At 43.2% G+C, this 20,075-nt stretch overlaps 1 protein-coding gene across 1 annotated transcript in view; it reads left to right on the top strand.

The window, feature by feature from the left end:
* The window catches only part of LOC124619655 (protein borderless), a 449,367-nt gene that overhangs the window by 343,189 nt on the left and 86,103 nt on the right, over positions 1-20,075 (top strand). Inside the window, exons 4-5 of the mRNA XM_047146187.1 lie at positions 3,486-3,708; positions 16,414-16,695. Coding sequence (XP_047002143.1) covers positions 3,486-3,708; positions 16,414-16,695 — 505 coding nt within the window. The remainder of the gene's footprint in view (positions 1-3,485; positions 3,709-16,413; positions 16,696-20,075) is intronic.

Genomic DNA, 20,075 nt, shown 5'->3' with positions numbered 1-20,075 from the left:
CTTTTGTTTGGCGTCATCTCCTAAATGCTGTCCTAAAGCTGTGCAGCAATTCTTCTAGAGCTTGTAGCTGGTCTGAAACCTAGCATTTTTCAACTTCATTACGAACTTGTTGAGCGGGACATTCAGCTTGCCGTATTATTTGGCCATCAGCTGCACAGAAGGCGGGGTGTGGAGGGGGAGAACAGGAGTGGTGAGGTCGACGGGGATGGGGGCTCTCTTGCGGACGGAACAGCGTGGTAGGGGACGAGTTGTTCCAAGGCATACGTCTTCGCACAAACGCCTACGGCGCAGAACTTGTAATCGAATACGCAAAAGAACGTATTAACAGATTATACCAGAACGACGAATAATTCGACAAGTCAATCGATTATTATTGAAAACTCAGTGGTTTCAGGATTAGGCAGGAACTGGATCAGAGAGAGCGATTTATTTTCGCTTGTATTGTACACTTTTTTTTCCTTTCTCTTGCTTCCATGTTAAAATTAGCGTCTTTCCCCAAAACACAGCGGTGTTTACACAATTTCATGTCACTAACATGCTAATGCAGCTGCAATTGCGATATAATCCTGAAATAGTCTACTATTAATCAAATAATTGAGGACAAGTGAACGTCAGCAACTTATGAATACCTCATGTTTAGTACAATAATAATAGTGTGATGCCTTCATTTATCGTGTTACAAAGTTCATACTAGTTCTCATTTCACAAGCTGTCGATAGCTCTTGGGAGAAATACATTATTTCATAGAAAAAAATTGTAGTCGTATATCGCAGTAGACAAAATTTCGCATGTTACCTATCTGGAAAAATACTCTCCGCTTTGTGTGCTGTCATTTGCCAAAAATTCGTTTCGGAATCTCGAACCGTTTATGAGATCAGAAGGATGGCAAGAATATTTCACTTCCACTCTCCTTCGCGCAGACGATCAGAACTAAGTGCACTGCAAACAATCCATTTTCTCGAGACTGGCGATCGATATAGATCTTGTCTCAAGTTTAAAGATAAGATCAATATGTTAACTTCCTTTCTTACGCAATAAAATGTGGGCTAAGATGCATCAGCGCACACTAATTTTTCAGTTCAAAGTACTGGAATTTAGCACAGTACTTTATTAAATACAGGAATATCTCAATAACTATGATCTGTAACGAAATGACAGGCAGTTCATCATGAAACTGACGAATGAGGCTATGAGATGTGAGAGGGTAATTTTTTTCACCGAATAGTTGATTAAAATCGTTTGAGGAAGGTTTTAATTCCACTGGCTTGCGCACACTCCGTTCTCGCCCTGTAGCTGAGGAGGTCAGAAAACGTTTCGTTCGTAACGAAAGAAGCTCACAGCCATGACAGCCATGTAGGGTGATAGGTAACTGAGGCGGCCGTCCCTTGGAATAGAGGGGTGGAATTGCCCCGCGCGAAGAACGAGAATGTATTTCTGCCCACTGGCCAAGTAATCCTGCGCGAGCTCTACTCCGGGAAGCATACCACTCTCACCCAATCTGTCAAACACTTTGCATGCTGGAACTCTACGATTAGAAAATAGTCGTCCGCATTCGTGAACAGCGGCTTTAGAATTCCCATTGCAAAACCTGTAGACAAAGATAATATTACCGCACTCCGCATGTGTGAAGAACTGTGGCGTTTCCAGTATGCTGGCCTATACTGTTTTGACTGTACATGTAACAACACTGTGGTACACTGGTGCAGCCATTGTACACTACTGGCCATTAAAATCGCTACACCAAGAATAAATGCAGATGGTAAATGGGTATTCATTGCACAAATGTGTTATACTAGAACTGATATGTGATTACATTTTCACGCAATTTGGGTGCATACATCCTGAGAAATCAGTACCCAGAACAAACACCTCTGGCCTTAATAACGGCATTCAGTCAAACACACCTTGGATGGCGTGTACAGGTACAGCTGCCCACGCAGCTTCAACACGATACCGCAGTGTATCAAGAGTAGTGACTGGCGTATTGTGACGAGCCAGTTGCTCGGCCACCATTGACCAGACGTTGTCAATTGGTGAGAGATTTGGAGAATGTGCTGGCCAGGGCAGCAGTCGAAGATTTTCTGTATCCAGAAAAGCCCGTACAGGACCTGCAACATGCGGTCGAGCATTATCCTGCTGAAATGTAGGGTTTCGCAGGGATCGAATGAAGGGTAGAGCCAAAGGTCGTGACACATCTGAAATGTAACGTCCACTGTTAAGACTGCCGTCAATGCGAATTAGAGGTGACCGAGACGTGTAACCAATGGCACACCATACCATCACGCCGGATGATACGCCAGTGTTCCAATATGCGTTCACGGCGATGTCGCCAGACTCGGACGCGACCCTCATGATGCTGTAAACGGAACCTGAATTCATCCGAAAAAATGACGTTTTGCCATTCGTGCACCCAGGTTCGTCGTTGAGTACACCACCGCAGGTGCTCTTGTCTGTGATGTAGTGCCAAGGGTAACGGCAGCCGTGGTCTCCAAGCTGATAGTCCATGCTGCTGCAAACGTCTTCGAACTGTTCGTGCAGATGGTTGTTGTCTTGCAAACGTCCCCATCTGTTGACTCAGGGATCCAGACGTGGCTGCACGATCCGTTACAGCGATGCGGATAAGATGCCTGTCGTCTCGACTGCTAATGATACGAGGCCGTTGGGATCCAGCAGGGCGTTCCGTATTACCCTCCTGAACCCACCGATTCCATATTCTGCTAACAGTCATTAGATCTCGACCAAAGCGAGCAGTAATGTCGCGATACTATGAACCGCAATGGTGATAGGCTACAATCCGACCTTTATCAAAGTCGGAAACGTGATGGTACGCATTTCTCCTCCTTACACGAGGCATCACAACAACGTTTCACCAGGCAACGCCGGTCAACTGCTGCTTGTGTGTGAGAAATCGGTTGGAAACTTTCCTCATGTCAGCACGTCGTAAGTGTGGCCACCGGCGCCAACCTTGTGTGAATATTCTGAGAAGCTAATCGTTTGATATATCACAGAATCTTCTTACTGTCGGTTAAATTTCGCATCTGTAGCACGTCATCTTCGTGGTGTAGCAATTTAAATGGCCAGTAGTGTAATACTAAAACGTGAAGTAAACAACGTTTACACCTGCAGGTTTCGTCACCTCACCACACACAAGTGAAGCGCGCATTGAAATGGTCAGTAAAGTCGACACTACATAGCCTGATGCCGTTTGGTTAGATTCGGCTGTGAGTGCTGGTGAAGAAGGACGTGCCACTGACGCCTGTGATTTTCAAACAGCTGTATGTTGGATCGGTTAAGCAAAGGTCATATGTTCATTTGACGTTTTTTTGTTCAGAATCATCGATACTACCACCCCTCAAAGTATTTATCTCTCGTCTTGACTCGCCGCCTCTTCAAATGGATGTGAAACACCGCAAGTTTATAGGCCCGTATGTCGCACGCCCAGATGCTGAGTTTTCACAGCCTCACGAGTGCTGGTGTGGTTTCAGGGACGCGCAGTGTTCTCCTGGTACGACGGCGTGCTCACGGCGGACCCCGGCTACTTGGGCCGGGTGTCCCTGGTGTCTCCAGACGCGCCGTACGGCCGCGGCTCGGTCAACCTCACTTCCATCAGGGAGACGGACTCCGGCTGGTACGAGTGCGTCGTCTTCTTCCCCAACCGCACGCCGGCGACCAGGCCCAACGGCACCTGGTTCCACCTCGCCGTAGAAGGTACGCCTCCTTCCATCTTACCTAGGTGTTATTTCTATCCGCACACTGCTGCGCCAGGATAGTCCTGTGTTTGACTACGGCTCGAACTGCTGTAGCAGGTTTTATCGCAGTTAGAAAAATATCGTGTTCTGCTCAATCTTCCGATCACACCGCGATCCAGCAACTTTCGTTAGTATTATTACTAAGAGGTGTCTAAGCACTTTAACGTACTGTCGACTTTAATAATATATATAACTGTGAAACATGGATTGTAAAATCTTGTTAGGTGCAGCTTATATGTAACAACAGTAACTATTTATTAAAGATCGCAATAGAGGGCCGCGCGGGATAGCCGCGCGGTCTCAGGCGTCTTGCACGGTGCGCGCGGCTCTCACCGTCGGAAGTTCGAGTCCTCCCTCAGGCATGGGTGTGTGTATCGTCCTTAGCGTAAGTCAGGTTAAGTTATATTCAGTAGTGTATAAGCAGTTTGGTCCCAAAAGACCTTACCACAAATTTCCAAATTTCCGTAATAGAGGATTCAGTCCAGCTCTAGACTTTTCGCTCGTTCTGCGATATAGTGACTTCTGTTGATACTGACGCCAAGATGAGTCTTGCTGCTATAATATATTCTCGATTGCAGTTACGGTAAGTTTTGTAGGACTTATTTCGTTTATTAGGATTTAATGCTTCATTATTTTCCTTCTTGTTTCATTTGCGCGTACTATTCTGTTTCTTGTCTCACTAAAAGCTGGTGACGTTTCCATCCGTTAGTCTAAAATGGGTACAGAGATTGAAATATTCGTATGCAACTCACTTGGCAAATTATTTCTATTTCTCAAAACCAAATGAAATGTTGGGCCGGTTTCAGAGTCGAGTGATATTTTTCAAACGATAACATTTTCGCCTTTGACTAGTAGCTTTACTTAAAAATTGGCGTGAATGGTTACATAAACATACACTCTGGAACTGTATGAGAACTTTTATTCGAAATTTGTTTAAATACAAAAACAGTTTGTGAGAAGGTGAAATTTAATGCTATTTCCTCCGGTGTTTAAGTAATTATAGGTTGTTGTTGTGACTAGTTCATAGTTTCTCTGGTGCCCCTTTTGTTCCTGCCGCGAGAACAACAGAAGATTATGAAGGACATCCCAACAGAAATGCCAAAACGTTGGTAGGGTTACAAAAAAGAATAGATGAACATGACGCGCCCTGCCAACCTATAATTGCTTTCAATTCTTCATTCCTTAAAATCATCGCAAAATTTACAAATTAATAGTCCTACGACACTAGACGTTTTACAAGCAGCAAAAATTAAATGAACTTCAACATGGAGCCTAATACTCCTGATCTACGCAACTTTCATTCCACTGCATTCCCCTGAAACTTTAAAAAATACAGTATACATTTAATCAGGTATCCGCCGTCTCGGGAAAGCATTGTATGGTTGAAAGATGCATTGAATTCCGAGTGGTGCCTAATAAATTTTACACAAGAACATCGTTTGCTGCCCTCAGCTGTTTCAAAAATCCTGTCACATATCCAATCTCCATTTATCATACCTAAAAGTACTTGATTTCCGATCGTCAGTGGAAGTACTTTTGGAAGAAGAATACGCGGCTCTAAATTAATTTCGATGCACCTACTTCTCTGTATCGTACATAATGTATATTAAAACACACGATGTCAATATCCGTCCGCTGTATTTGGTAAAATAATTCCCTCACAGTCGTCGCCTCCTATGATAACACAGCAAATGTCAGAGGAAGGACGCGACACGAAAACTCAAAATTCCTCGCCAGTTAACAGTTTATTTGGCGCTGCTTTAAAGTTTCTCGAAAAAATAATTCAGTGCACTGTTTACCGAGTAAACGCGGTTTCCTGAATGTAATGAAATGCCTTACTCATTAATTTCTTTTAGAAAAATGCATCTGTTCATTAGTGATTACGCCATTCTAGTTCTTAAAATATTGCTCTATTTTATCTGATTAATTGTAAACATTCATTTATATCTATACATACATTTAAATTAAAGAACCTGCCACGGTCTCTGGTAGGTATTATGATGGGGTTTTCACGAACAGATTGATTGATGTACGGGGAGAGTGTGTGTATACATTATAAATACTTCATTAAAACTGGCTGAAATGTGAAAACTGTGTAGATGGTTTTGCTGTTTGAGGAACAAAGTAACTGATGATGGCAGGAGTAGAGTGGGTATAAAATGTAAACTGACAATCGCAGAAAAAGAGTTTCTGAACAACAGAAATTTGTTAACAGAGAATATACACAGACGGAAAAAATTCGCAACACAAAAAAGCATAGAGTAATAAAATTTCGGGAATACATTTGCCTAGGTAGCATATTTCAGTGATCAACATTGTAAGATGACAGGCTAATGTAAGCGCGAGATAAACCATTGCAAATATGAAATGCTGGTAGTATAATAACTGCTGTAACAGCGCAAGAATGTTGAATGCAAACACGCAAACTTACATGCATTATGTTGTTCAGGTAACGAATGTCAGTTTCTAGGATAGAGTCCCACGCCTGTTGCACTTGGTCAGTCAGTACAGTGACGGATAATGGTGTTTGTGGATGACGCTGGAGTTGTCATCCGATGATCTCCCATATGCGTTCGGTTGGAGACACATCTGGTAGTCGAGGTCAAGGCAACATGTGGACTCTGTAGAGAATGTTGGGTTACAGCGGCAGTATGTGAGCGAACATTATGCTGTTGGACAATACTCCCAGGAATGCTGCTCACAAATTTCAACACAACAGGTCAAATCATGAGGGTGCTTGAAAAAACCAAGAGAGTGCTCCTTCTGTCGTACGAAATCGCAGCCCTGCCCATAACTCCGGGTGTAGGTCTAGTGCTTCTAGCACGCAGACTTTGATTGGTGCCCCTCAGCTGTCCTCCTCCTAACCAACTCACGGCCATCCACTCCCACCGAGGCACAACCAGCTTGCAGAGAAAACACTAAAGATCTCCTTCCTGCCCTCCCATGAGCTCTCCCTTGACACCACTAAAATCGCAAATGGCGGTGATTTGGGGTCAGTGCATTGCACACAACATGGCGTCTGGCTCGAAGCTGTCCTTGAAGTAACCTATTTGTTAACAGTTTGCTGTGTCACAGTTGCGCCAGCTGCTGCTCAGATTGCTGCTGCAGATGCAGTACGACGTGCCAGAGCCATAAGCCGAATACGATAATCTTCCCTCTCGGTAGTGCCACGTGGCAGTCCGGAGCTCGGTCTTCTTGCGACCATACATTCTCGTGACCACCGCTGCCAGTAGTTGTGTACAGTGGATACAGTTCTGCCAAGTCTTTCTGCAAAATCGCAGAAGGAACATCCAACTTCTCGTAGCCAAATTACACGACCTCGTTGAAACACAGTGAGGTATTGATAATAGCGTCTTTGTCGCCTTAAAAGCAATTTTAGCTCAGTTCACCACGTGCAATCTCAAGGGCAATTAACACGACCGCTACAGCGTGTATTTAACGCAAACCTGATCTGAATTCTGAAAGTGGCGCTACCGTCCCCATTCTCATGCCACTCGCACGAAATCTGAATAAATATCATCTTTTAGATGTGAAAACGCGCTTACCGACTTCTGTTTATGTTGCACAACCATTCCTTGGTGTTGCAATATTTTTCTTCTGTAGATTTGAGACTTATGTAGTCTTTTCTGGTGGTATTTAACTCGAGTGAGTCCTGTATGGAAGCGAAACATGGAGGGTATATAGTTCAGACAAGAAAAGAAGAGACGCTTTTGAAATGTGATGCCAGAGAAGGATACCGAAGATTAGACGGATAGAAATTTGTTACGCATTTTGACTAAATGGAGGGATTGGCTGATATTACACATTCTGAGACCTCAAGAGATCACCACTTAAGTATTGTAAGGAAGTGTGTGTGTGTGTGTGTGTGTGTGTGTGTGTGTGTGTGTGTATGTGTGTGTGCAGGGGGGAGGGAAGGGAGAGCGAGGGTCAGGGAGCAAAAATCGTATATGGAGCCCAAGAGATGAATACAATAGATTCAGAAGGATGTAGGTAGGAGGTTTGCACAGGATACAAACATGAATATCTGCAAGAAATCTGTCTTCAGACTGAGGACCACAACAACAACATTTGTGCCGCCTTGCGTGCGCTGATTCAGTCGTTTAAATCACATACGAGGGTTCCCTGAAAAATAATGCATCCTCCTTCGTAGCTCTTCAACAGTTGGCAGCATTGGTATGCGGCAGGTACTGGCTTGTTTCGTAGCCTCTTCTCTACAGCTCCAGTTAGCGGGAAGCCTTAGCGTTGAACGGTTGTGTTCTTACAGTGTAAAGTATGGTACCTTGAGCAGACAGTCGGTCAATGTGATTTAAGCAACGTGCAGTGACTGAATTCTTGACACCAGAAGGTGTCACCCCAAAGGAGATTCGTCAGAGAATGTAAGCAGCTTATGGTGATTGTGTTGATGTGAGTACTGTGCGTCGTTGGGCGAGTAAGTTTAAAGATGTTGAGGCAGGACCTGTGTGGCAAACAGAGTTGGACATCCTGTGACAGCAACCACCTAGTTTCACAAGCAAAATGTTCACAGACTGACTCAGGACGATCGTCATATCGCTCAGAGAGAAACTGTAAGCACACTCAACATTTCACAAGAACGTGTGGGTCACATTATTGCTTTGCTTGGCTATCGGAAGATCTGTGCACGATGGGTACCCCAGATGCTGACTCCTGAAGTGAAAGCGCACAGACTAGAAATTTGCCAGGAACTTCTCTCGCATTACAAGAATACCCACAGTACTCACATCAACGCAGTGCCCGTAAACTGCTTTCATTCTCTGATGAATCTCCTTTGGGATGGTACCTTCTGTTGTCAGGAATTTAATGGCTGCACGTTGCTTAAATCGCGTTGACCGACCGTCTGGCCAAGGTTCCATACTTAACACTGTAAGAATACAACCGTTCACTGCTAAGGCTTCCCGCCAACTGTAGCTGTAGAGAAGAGGCTACGGAAAAAGCCAGTACCTGCCGCATACCAATGCTGCCAGCTGTTGAAGAGCTACGAAGGAGGAGGCATTATTTTTCAGTCAACCCTCGTACAAGTGGTAGTATTGACTCACCTAACGTTATTCGAATTTCATTCATAACTGCATACAGTGGTCTGTAAACTAAGTACTTCCTACGCCAGACAAGACGTCCAGCTGTAGATACGTAGTGCTACTCATGCGGAGGCGGGGTGGCACGTCAGTGTTCTACAAATGTGATTTGACAAAGCCTGCGTGAATGTCTTTCCTCACTCATGAAAGGAAAGGATAAGAACGAAGAAAGAAGGAAAGGAACTGTCTGGCTGTTCCCATTCATGATGCAACACGCATTATCTGTACCATTGGTCGACGAAGTATCACGCTAAAATTTAGGTGCTGCTAATTGTGCCTAGCCAGTGAGTGACTGTGAGAAACGGTGCCAGGTACAATGTATTAGGGTTCTTAGTGCTTATCCCATAGCTACTAGAAATCATTGTTACTTGAGAGGAACATTGTGGACTAAAGTGTTAACCGATCCTCTGACAGCCTTAATCACAAGCGCAATGAGAGTGACACAGAATACTAGAACATCGGTTCACATGACACATGACACAATTACAACTTTTACAGTCGGCGTATTTGTATTATCTTCGTGTGGTCGTTTTAATGTTTCCTACTCAAGGCTAATCAGGTATTGCAGTCTTCGATACTATGTGCATTCTTCGTTGTAACTGTTCACTTTGATTAAGGCTGAGTCCAACAATAATATCTCCAATAACTAAAGTTCGTTAACTCGTCGTACACTATCAGAATATCGCTTCAGTTCAAGTTCTCAAGTCACAATAACTGAGAACAAAGTCCGCCCATCTGTATCACTCAGTAGTACTTTTTTTGAATAGAAACAATCCCTTAGCGTTTCGTTTGTAGTACTATAACAAACGGTGCTGTCTCACGACTTGATAGCAAGCATGCTAGCAAGCGACTAAGATTTCCATGATCGTGCATTGTAGACGCATTGAATTTCTTTTTCGTCGCATTTACAACTCTCTTTCACAATAAATGTTATTTCTGATCGACATATTACTTTTGACTTAACTTTCATCGTACTGATTTGCAGTTATTACTGAGATGTGTGATAGCTAATTAAATATAACCTTTCTTTCTTTTTACCTTTTTATCATGACATACTCAGTAATTATTGAAATTGGCGTTCATCAAAACCTTAAGGTGTTATATTATTGTCAAAGTTGTCGTACCTGTCAGGATAACACTGTTCCCTAATTTAAATTATCATGACATTCTTATTTGGGTTTTCGGGTTTCTTGGTGTGTTACACAGTGTTGAGTTTGTATCCGTTTTTGAGCGCCATGACCGACCTCATTTGAACGGCTGCTTATTTCAGGTGCGGGTAACACATTGGTGTGGTTACTGTTGATTCCCTCAATAGGTGGGATTATACTAGGCATGGCTTTCACCTCAGCAGGAAAGGGAAGGGTAAACTGGCTGGGAATATAGCAGGAAAGTTAAAGGGGGGAGGCACTCTCGTGAGTGATAAAATACCAGTGGTTTTATGGGTCAGGAAAGACCATTTTTTAAGGTATGGAGGACAGATAGAAACCAAGTTTTAAGAGAGGTTAGGATTGAGAAAAACCTTCAGTTTAAGAAAGAAACCAAGAAACATAATTCCAGTTCATTACGTTACCATAAACAGCAGTTGATTATGAATTTTCAACAATCCACAGAAATTTCAACTCTACCCAGTTTTAACTCAATGTGACATGTCAGCTGTCTTTATTGCATCAAAATATTCGAGGACTGAGAAATAAAATTAATGAATTAATTACCTGCATAGATTAAAGTCCTCAAACCCAACTAACATGATCTGCCTCTCTGAACATCATGTGACCACTGGTATAGAATTTTTAAGTGTTACAGAATTTAGGTTAGCATCTCACTTTTGTAAAGGAGAAATGGAGAAAGAAGGAGTTGCCATATTCATCAGGAACTGTCATAAATTTATGAACATAGACATTCATAAATTTTGCCTAGAACAGCATATGGAAACATGTGCAAAAGAAGTAGAATTTCATGAAAAATCCTTCATAGTATTAAATATATATTGAGTACCTGCAGGTAACTTTAATCTGTTCATAAACCACTTTGAAGCTGTACTGGCCCATTTAACAACCAAAAACAAAGTAATAGTGGTTGCTGGTGACTTCAATGTAGATTTCCTTAAAGACTCTCTCAATAAGAATTTATTTTAGTTAGTAACACTATCATTAAACTTAATTCCCACTGTAAAGTTCCCAACTAGGGTAGTCAATTGCTCGCAAACAGCCAGTGATAATATCTTTATAGAAAAGTCCAATGAACAAAATTATATTACAAAACCATTAGTCTATGGCCTCTCAGATGACATGCAGTTCCTTCTGTTAAATGTTAATACTGAACAGGATATAAAATCTGTTAAATCTGCACTCAAGAGGGTAGTCAATAAGCCAAAAACTGATTATTTTAGGACACTCCTCAGAGACATTCACTGGAGTGATGTTTACAGTGCACATGGCATGAATGAAAAATATAACACTTTTGCTTGTAAAGTGTTTACCTTATCAGAACACTGTTTCCCCCCAAAACTAACCAAGGTTAGATCAAAGTCTACAAAGAAGCCATGGATTACTCAAGGAATAGAGGTATCTTGTAAAACAAAAATAAATCTGTCAATCCGAAACAGTTCTGATGTTGATGCTATACTGCAAAATATTAAAGACTGTAACATGGGGATCAGAGCAAATATATTACAAGGAAAAGATAGTCATATCAGATAACAAAATAAAGACAATATGGGGTATAGTGATGGAGCAGACCAGTAGAATCGGACATGAAGAGGGGAAAATAGCATTAAGAGTAAATGATACACTGGTGACAGTTGTGTGTAGTGGTGCAGAACTTATTAACAAACATTTTATAACTGTTACTGAAAAGATGGGATTGTCAGGTTCTGCAGATGCTGGCATGGAATACCTCAGACCAGACATTTCAAGTAACTTCCATAGTATGAATTTGACCCTCACTACCGCAGCAGAAGTAATGTTCATCATAAAATCTTTAAAATCAGAAACATCTTGTGGTTATGATGGAATATCAACAAAGTTAATTAAAGAATGAGATTTTCAGTTAAGTAACATATTAAGCTATTTGTGTTACCAGTAGTTTGTCAGTGGAATATTTCCTGAATGATTGAAATATGCTGAAGTTAAGCCACTGTATCAGAAGGGAGATAAAGAAGTAGTGTCAAATTTCTGTACAATCTCACTTTTGCCAGGATTCTCAAAAATTTTAGAAAAGATAATGTATAATCGGGTTTATAACGATCTTATCACAAATAACATACTGTCAAAGTCGCAGTTCTGATTCTAAAGGGTTATGATATTGAGAAGGTTATCTACACTTACAGTGAAACTGTACTAAATTCTTTAGACAAGAAATTGCAGGTAACTGGTATATTTTGTGATCTGTCAAAGGCACTTGACTGAGTAAATAAAATATCCTTTAAAGTAAATTAAAATATTGTGGTGTAACAGAAAATTCTGCAAAATGGTTCAGCTTCCCAATATATTTATTCATTAATGAAATTTGTCATTAAAAATATATCACTTTTTCAAACCAATAGCTCATTTCATGGAATCAATACTAGAAATAATAATAATCTTCACAAGGTTTTAAAGTCACTTAGTCTTGTACAAAAAGATGTGCATTATTCAGGAATACACATTTTCAATAACATGCCAGCAGTCATAAAAAGCTTAACAACCAATGAAATTCAATTTAAGAGAAGCCTAATGGATTTATTGGTGGCCAACTTCTTCCACTCCATTTATGAATTTCTCAGTAGAACCAACTGATTTTGTGTGTGTGTGTATAAAGTACAATCTAAGATCTGCACCACTTCAGTGCAGTAATGTGTTCATTGTAAATAAGTACTGTAGTAGTTCTATTATATGTTATCACCTTATAAATAAAAAAACATTTTTTTTAATTTTAAATTAACTGCTTTAATGCGATCTTACTAAATGAATTTTGTAAAATAATCCTTTGAGATAGTGTTCATTGAAAAAAACATGACGATCATTCCACTTTGCACCTGTGGAAGGTACATTAGCTTATTTGTTTTAGTTGTAAATATTTGTCATACATTATTGTTTTCCTGACATGTTCTACATCCTGGAGGACCTCCTCACTGCATATCAATTTAATCTGATCCAGCCCGAAACGAGTACTTCTCTTATTTACTGCCACTCTTGGCCTACTTCCATCATCGGATAAAGACTTGTAACTTATAAAACAAAGCCAGGTTTAATAAAACTTACTAAACCGTAAGTGGGGAGTCAATAACCCGCTTGAGAATAGATTCTGTTGTAACTGACATTGAGTATTGTTTTACAAGTTACAAGTTCTGAATCGATGATGGCAGTAGTCCAAACGTCGTTATCAGTCTATCCTGTTATGAACTGTAAAATCTCGTATCTGTCTGTCTGAATATGCTAATCTACAAAAGCAGTTGATGAGATTTCATGGATTCTACATAGGAAACTTGAGGCAACTTGGAGCAACGTATAAACTTTATTTCATCAGAATCTGAACGTGGAGAAAAAGATACCGTGATTTAAAATTTTCACTAAAATCGTCTGTTCAGCATTGCAGTTCCGATGTTTGATCATCAAGGCGTAGGACACAAAGAACCAGTAGATGGCGATGTTAGTTTCTTAGTAAGTCAAAGAACCAATAGGTCGTATTACTCGTAGTTTTCTTTTTTCCTTTTTTTTTATTTTTAACTCGGCGATAGATTCATTTTGGAAGTCCGCATCAATGATAGAATTAAGCACCACAATCTTATCTTAACGAACAGAAACTAACGTTGAATTTACTTGGCTTGAATTTATCGGTTTCGCTTTGTGTATTAAAATTTAACGAGATTGCTTTGCTTGTTTCGATAGGTTTTATTTGTAGTTTTAGCTAGGAAAAACGAATTTATTAAATATGCTTTATGATTTGGGAGCCTACTCATTACATTTTATTTTCATTTTATTTACGAATAAAAATGTCTAGAAATGTTAGAGTCTTTCTGAACAGAACAGAATAGCTAAAAGACTGAGTATTATACCGTTTTAAGACTCCAATGAAGGTCATGAGGTGAGACTCACTGCAGCTCGACAACATCAGGCTTCAACTCGCACTTTCGAAATTTCTATCCCAAGTGCAGTGCGATGTAGTTCTGATCAAGAACGTCGTACATTATATCGGTCCTCAATTTATCATTTCGCTGTAAATGTGTACAATTCCCCGTGACCTTATGTTATGCCATGAACATTACGCAAAGCACAAGGCATATTGCGGGCGTGGACCACATGCACGCATGTCAGAAGGAACATTGCATCGCACTTCTTGACACCACTGGCACGGCAGTTTCTTATTTAGCGGTCGACACCGGGCCTGCGACGTACAAACAAAATATCTCTCCTGTACGGGGACGATATGAATGGGATGTACGAGTATAGGTATGACACGTGGATTACGGTGTATGGGAGGTTAGGTCGGGCCGTGAGTCTTGCTCGGATAGTCAAAACACTTAAGGCGACCGTCCATGTATAGCGGAGTCCAGGTCTGGCATAAATTTTTACTGTCGTTATTCCAATATACACCTGAAGGCTGTCCATATTCGAACTGTTAACACATTTCATGTCTTAGTGTCATAGCTTTCCCACATGCTTTTGCGTGGCTCTTTCCCGTGTTAGTGAAGCGAACTAGTTCTTTGATCCTGTCCCCATCGTACGAGGTGCTGCCCAAAATATCCGAGAATTTCATTGTACGACAGTGCATCGCTACAACTCTCAAAGTATACGTCTCAGCTGCTGCGGCACAAAATTGCTTCATCTGTGGAGTATACAGTTGTCAGTTGTAATGATGTGCGTCAGAACGTGATTTAGTGCTTCTGCGAACTGTGAAATCGATAACTTGAAGGAGCAATGGATTTGCATCAAATTCTGTTTCAAGTTGAATGCTGAGAGACAGGTTTGGTGACAGTGGACTGAGTCAATGAAGAACATGTGAGTGGTTCAGGAGCATCAAGGAAGGCCGAGAAACTGTGGAAGATGACAAACATTCTGGTCGACCATCAACATGCTCAACACCAGAAATAGCCATGAAAGTGCGAAACGTGATTCACGAAGATCGAAGGGAGGTAATTCACGTTTGTATCACACCTGGGCTGTTGAACGGTACACGTCAACGAATTTCAGCAGATGAAATGAACATGAGAAAAATTGCAGAGAAGTATGTCCCTCGCCATCTCAGCATCGGCCAACGAAACGTCAATATTGCAGCACTCAGCTGCAACAAAAAATTCGAGGGTACCCAGAGTCATAACAGGTGATGAATGTTAGGCTTTCGGCTAAGATACTGAAATGCAGCAGGAACCATCACATGGAAAACGCTATGTACTTCAAGGCCAAAAAAAGCTCAACAAGGTCGCAGAAGTATGAAGTCAACGCTGATAACTTTTTTCGACATCCGGGGAATAGCACGTAAGGAAATTGTTCCACCTGGTCAGACTGTCAACAGAAAGTTTTACTGCGACATGTAGAGATGACTGAGGGGAAATGTTCTGCGCAAACAGCCAGAGTTTTGAAAAAAAGAAAACCGGTTGGTGCACCATGACAACGCACACGCACATACTTCACTCGTGGAGAAAGAATTCCTGGCCGAAAGCGAAATGGCAACTGCCTCCAAAATCACGAGATCTACCCCTATACAACTTCTTCCTCTTCCAGGAGATGAAAATCACTTAGAAAGGGCGACTTTTTGACTCGACTGAAGACATCCATGTGGAATCGCTACAGTCCTGAGTTTTCTTCGTTATGCGGACTTGCAGAAGTGCTTACAAAAACGCTGGGATCGTTGCATACATGTCTGACGTGACTGCTCTGAAGGTGACGGAGGACATTAGGACGTAAGTATAGTTCTCTGATTCTTGCACTGAAATTCTCGCATATTTTGGATAGGACCTCATACTACTTCAAACATTGTATACAAAGAAGCTTTGTAAGTCTGAAATAAATTCCATGCATATGAAGGCTCTGGCGCAGCTACAGATAAATAAATGGGCAATGCCGGATTTTTCAGCCAGTTAAGAAATATATGAAGCTAGCTAGATGGCTTTATTCAGAAATGTCGTCAGCCGTTCATTCACGAAATTTATTTTCTTAATTAATAATCTTGCCAGAAATACATTACGTCGTCGTTTCCTTTGATTGAGGGGAATCTGTGTATCTCCATTGTTGCGTCTTTCATGTCATTTGTCCATTGTGATGAGATGGCTGGACTGCGCGGAGTGGCCGCGCGGTTAGAGGCGCCAAGTCACGAACCGTGCGGCCCCTCCCGCCGGAGGTTAAAGTCCTCCCACAGGCATGGTTGTGTGTGTTGTTCTTAGCATAAATTAGATTTATTCAAGTAGTGTGTAAGTCTAGGGACCGGCGACCTCAGTACTTGGGTCTCTCAGGAATTCACACACATTTGAACATCTGAGATGACTGGAAAACTCGTCTTCCTATTCGAACGTCTCGGGTACTAGTTTCCCAGTCGAGCACGCTAGGGACTGGGACGGTGAACGTTCTGATAGCAACGAAACCGATGTTTTCCGGCAGGGGGGACGCTGCTGACGATCCCGCCCATCAACCAGACGGTGATGGAGGGCGAGCCGGCGCACTTCCCGTGCGTCACCAAGGAGAGCAACTCGACGGTGACGTGGCTGCGCGACGGCGTGCCGCTGACCGACCTGCGCGGGCTGGCCGGCCGCGTGCGCGTCTCGGAGGACGGCTCGCTCACCATCACGCGCACCGACATGGCCGACCCGGGCGAGTACGTCTGCGTCGTCACCAACGCGCACGGCCACCGCCACACCGCCGGCGCCTTCCTCGACGTGCACTGTGAGTCGCTGCCCGGCGTCCCCTCTGTCCCGTCCTCTGCCTGCACTGCACGGCGCCAGTCATCTTACCTGTCAGAGAAGAAAAGGATGAACACGCTTCTCTTGAAACGATAGAAAACTGGGGAACCAACCCCTCAATCCACACCGAAAGTTTTGGCATGTGAAGAGCTCTTTAACACACAACGTTCCAAACGTTCTTGCTCAGCACCTCCCTTCCACTGCCAATGTCGCCGCGTTGGGTAGCCGAGCGGTGTGACGGGTCTTGTCACGGTCTGCGCGGCTTCTCCCGTCGGAGGTTCGAATCCTCCCTCGAGCATGGGTGTGTGCATAGCGTAAGTCAGATTAAGTAGTGGGTAAGCTTAGGGAACAGTGTCCTTAGCAGTTTGGTCCCATAAGACCTTACCACAAATTCAAATTCACTGCCTCTGTCAACATTTCTCTCACCACCTTTCTCTCCCTCTGATTTACAACATATCTCACTGCCACTGTCTCTTCTCTCACTTCCAGTGTCTCCTTTTCCCTTTCTTTCCCACTGCTACTTCTGTCTCCACCACACCTCGGCAGCTCAAAACTTCTGGGGGATCCACCTTACGTTTCCTCCTATACCAGGCCTGACCACACAACACTTTGCGTCCGTGATCGTTCCGACCGCGATCCTGCCTAGCGCTGTAAGTGCAGCATCGAATGAGGCTGAGAGGCGAAGAGGAACAGTACAAACAAGGTTGCAGCTCGACCCAGATAGTGCCAGGCAGTCGGCTTGTCACAGTCAGCCAATGATATCAATTGTACACATTCGTGTCTGTTCTTTTGGACATATCCAAACGAACAGACACCACAAATATGTATAACTAAGGAGCGAGAGCCAGTGATCTCTTCAGTACAGATGCACACCAGATTCAAACTCTTATGGGAATTGGCGTGATGCCTAAAGTAATTAGGACAAAGGGCAAGGGGCACTACACTACTAGTGTGTGGATAAGGTAAGAATTTTTGGTCTATCAAGAGGCTGAGGTAGTCAGTGCAGTTGGAATGACCACTGCATTAGGCAGTGACGTGGCTCAGTGTTTACTCCACAGATATTCGTGGGTGTTGTATGAATAGATCGCCATGGGACATAATTTCAGAAAGACTACGATCCAATTTACGTTTTACAACCAATACGCCACAACCAGGGCTTTTGAAAAATAGTGTTTTTTGAGGGAGGAAGTTCGTTTACCTGCTACAGATCTAGTTGGGATGCACCTCTGCATTATAAGCAGCACAATGTACGTCGAGATGACCGATTCAGCTACATGTGAGAGTACCATCGCCACTGCTCTAAGAGCGTTTATATTTTAACGCATTGTTGGCCACATCAGCGATTTATCAGTGGCTCTTTCCAGCTTGGGAGTCAGGGTCATTCAGATCTCTGAACTGTCGTTTGAGATACTAGAATCGATGGTTATTGAACTACTTCGACCGTATGGGACAGTACTCAATCATATGACTGAATGATGGGTGGAGTGCATGCAAAGCCACATCATGCAGCTGCCACATGGGGAAGCGTCACAGCAAGAAGTTCCCACGCAACTGCCGTTTGTACGCATCGGTGGCCCGCCGGGAGGTGTTGATGAGGTCGGAGCGTGATACAGACGTGTTGATGCAAGAGTGGACCGAGGTAGGGGAGCAGGAAGGTGACAGGGAGGGTGCCCCTCACGGCGGATGAGGGAGGAGCCTTCCTCAGCCTCAAAAGTAGCATGCAGCGTGGAAGTGGAAGTCGAGAATGTGGCGGCAGCAACGGACCAACGAGCGCCTCATGAACAACGTGAGGCGTCGCGGGAAAAACGCTCGCCGAAGCGTCGCAAAAGGCACCGGAATAGTTCGGCTAACACGTCCTCCCGTACCCTAGGGGACACGGAAAATCTCCGAGCCAAAGAGACATCTGACATGGTACACGTGCCTTTAGAGGATATCGAAAGGATTCCTTTAGATTGTAACCGGATGTCCTGCCTTTCAGTCAGTCCCCCTTTATTGATACTGACTGACCCGGTAACGCTGATTGAGGAGTCAGTGACTGCGTCCGAACAGTTACATTGAAATGCGGCAGAGGGCGTTTCTAGGATAAATGAACAATGTGACTGAGCAGAGCAAGTCGAAGAGGTACCAGAGTTGGCACCCCAACTTGATGACAGCTCACTTCCAGGACGCACACCACAGGGTGAAAACAATGCCAGGTAATCCTCTGAGGACAATACTGCACTATAGCCTTTGGAGTTTACAGTAGTATGGCACGAGCGTGACGACGACACTGAACCAAGCTTACATGGTGTGATTGTGAACATTAATATCGTATGATCGGTTGGAAAGTTGCAACTTTTCCAGTACATGATCTATGCCATGGATTCGGATATCCTACTGGTGCAGGAAACTTACAATGCTGGCCTTCCAGATGCACGTGGTTATAACAATTACCCAGTGCGGACTCTAGACATAGGACATTACATGGTGATCTTGGCCCATGAAGGAATTCTATCTCCCTTTGGTCCGGGGTTTGGCGGTGACTGGGAATGGCATTCGTATTGTTCCATAAAAACACGGGAGAACTGCCGGGTATCAGTAACGTCCTACCACGATATTTCGGCGCAGAGTCTTCTGGCCATCTTCAGGTGAGTACCACTGTAGTAGTACTACTACAGTGGCAGGACGTTACTGATATCCGGCAGTTCTCCCGTGTTTTTATGGAACAATCAGTACGCCGGGAAAGCTTTAAACATGGCATTCATATTGTCAACATCTATGCACCCTCTGGATATAATAATCGACGGGCGCGTGTGAAATTATGTTCGGAGGAGATTGCACCCCTATTGTCTGGCAGATATGGTCACATCACGGTAGGAGGGGATTTTAATTGCGTACTCTCGCTGAAGGTGCAAACCGTGAATTTTAACTCGTGCTGTGCACTGCGCACGATCTGCCGACACACGACACTAATTGTCACATGGGGAAAAATCCATGGGCAGAGAAAGGGCTACACGTTTTTTAATAGTCACTCAGCGAGCAGACTAGACCGCATTTATGTTTTTGACGAATTAAGAGATCATGTGTTAACTGCTGAACGTTGGCCCGCAGCTTTTATCGATCACCTTGCATATTTATTCACGTTAATCCTCCCACAACAGCAGGTCTGGTGGGGCCCTAGTTTGTGGAAAATTAATTCATCCTTATTGGCGGATAGCAAACGCAGCCTGCAGATTCAATACGAAGGGCTCTAATAAATTATAGCAAGGGAAAAGCGAGATGGCTCCCATATACACTTGAATGTTACTAAATGATGCTTCCTGACCTCCGTTGTCCGGGTGTCAAGGGTAAGTCCATCGCAAGCAGGTGTGCATTTTATCGATC

This window comes from Schistocerca americana, chromosome 6 (assembly GCF_021461395.2).
Source record: "Schistocerca americana isolate TAMUIC-IGC-003095 chromosome 6, iqSchAmer2.1, whole genome shotgun sequence".
Classification (NCBI taxonomy): Eukaryota; Metazoa; Arthropoda; class Insecta; order Orthoptera; family Acrididae; genus Schistocerca; species Schistocerca americana.
This window is presented reverse-complemented; position numbering and strand designations above follow the sequence as displayed.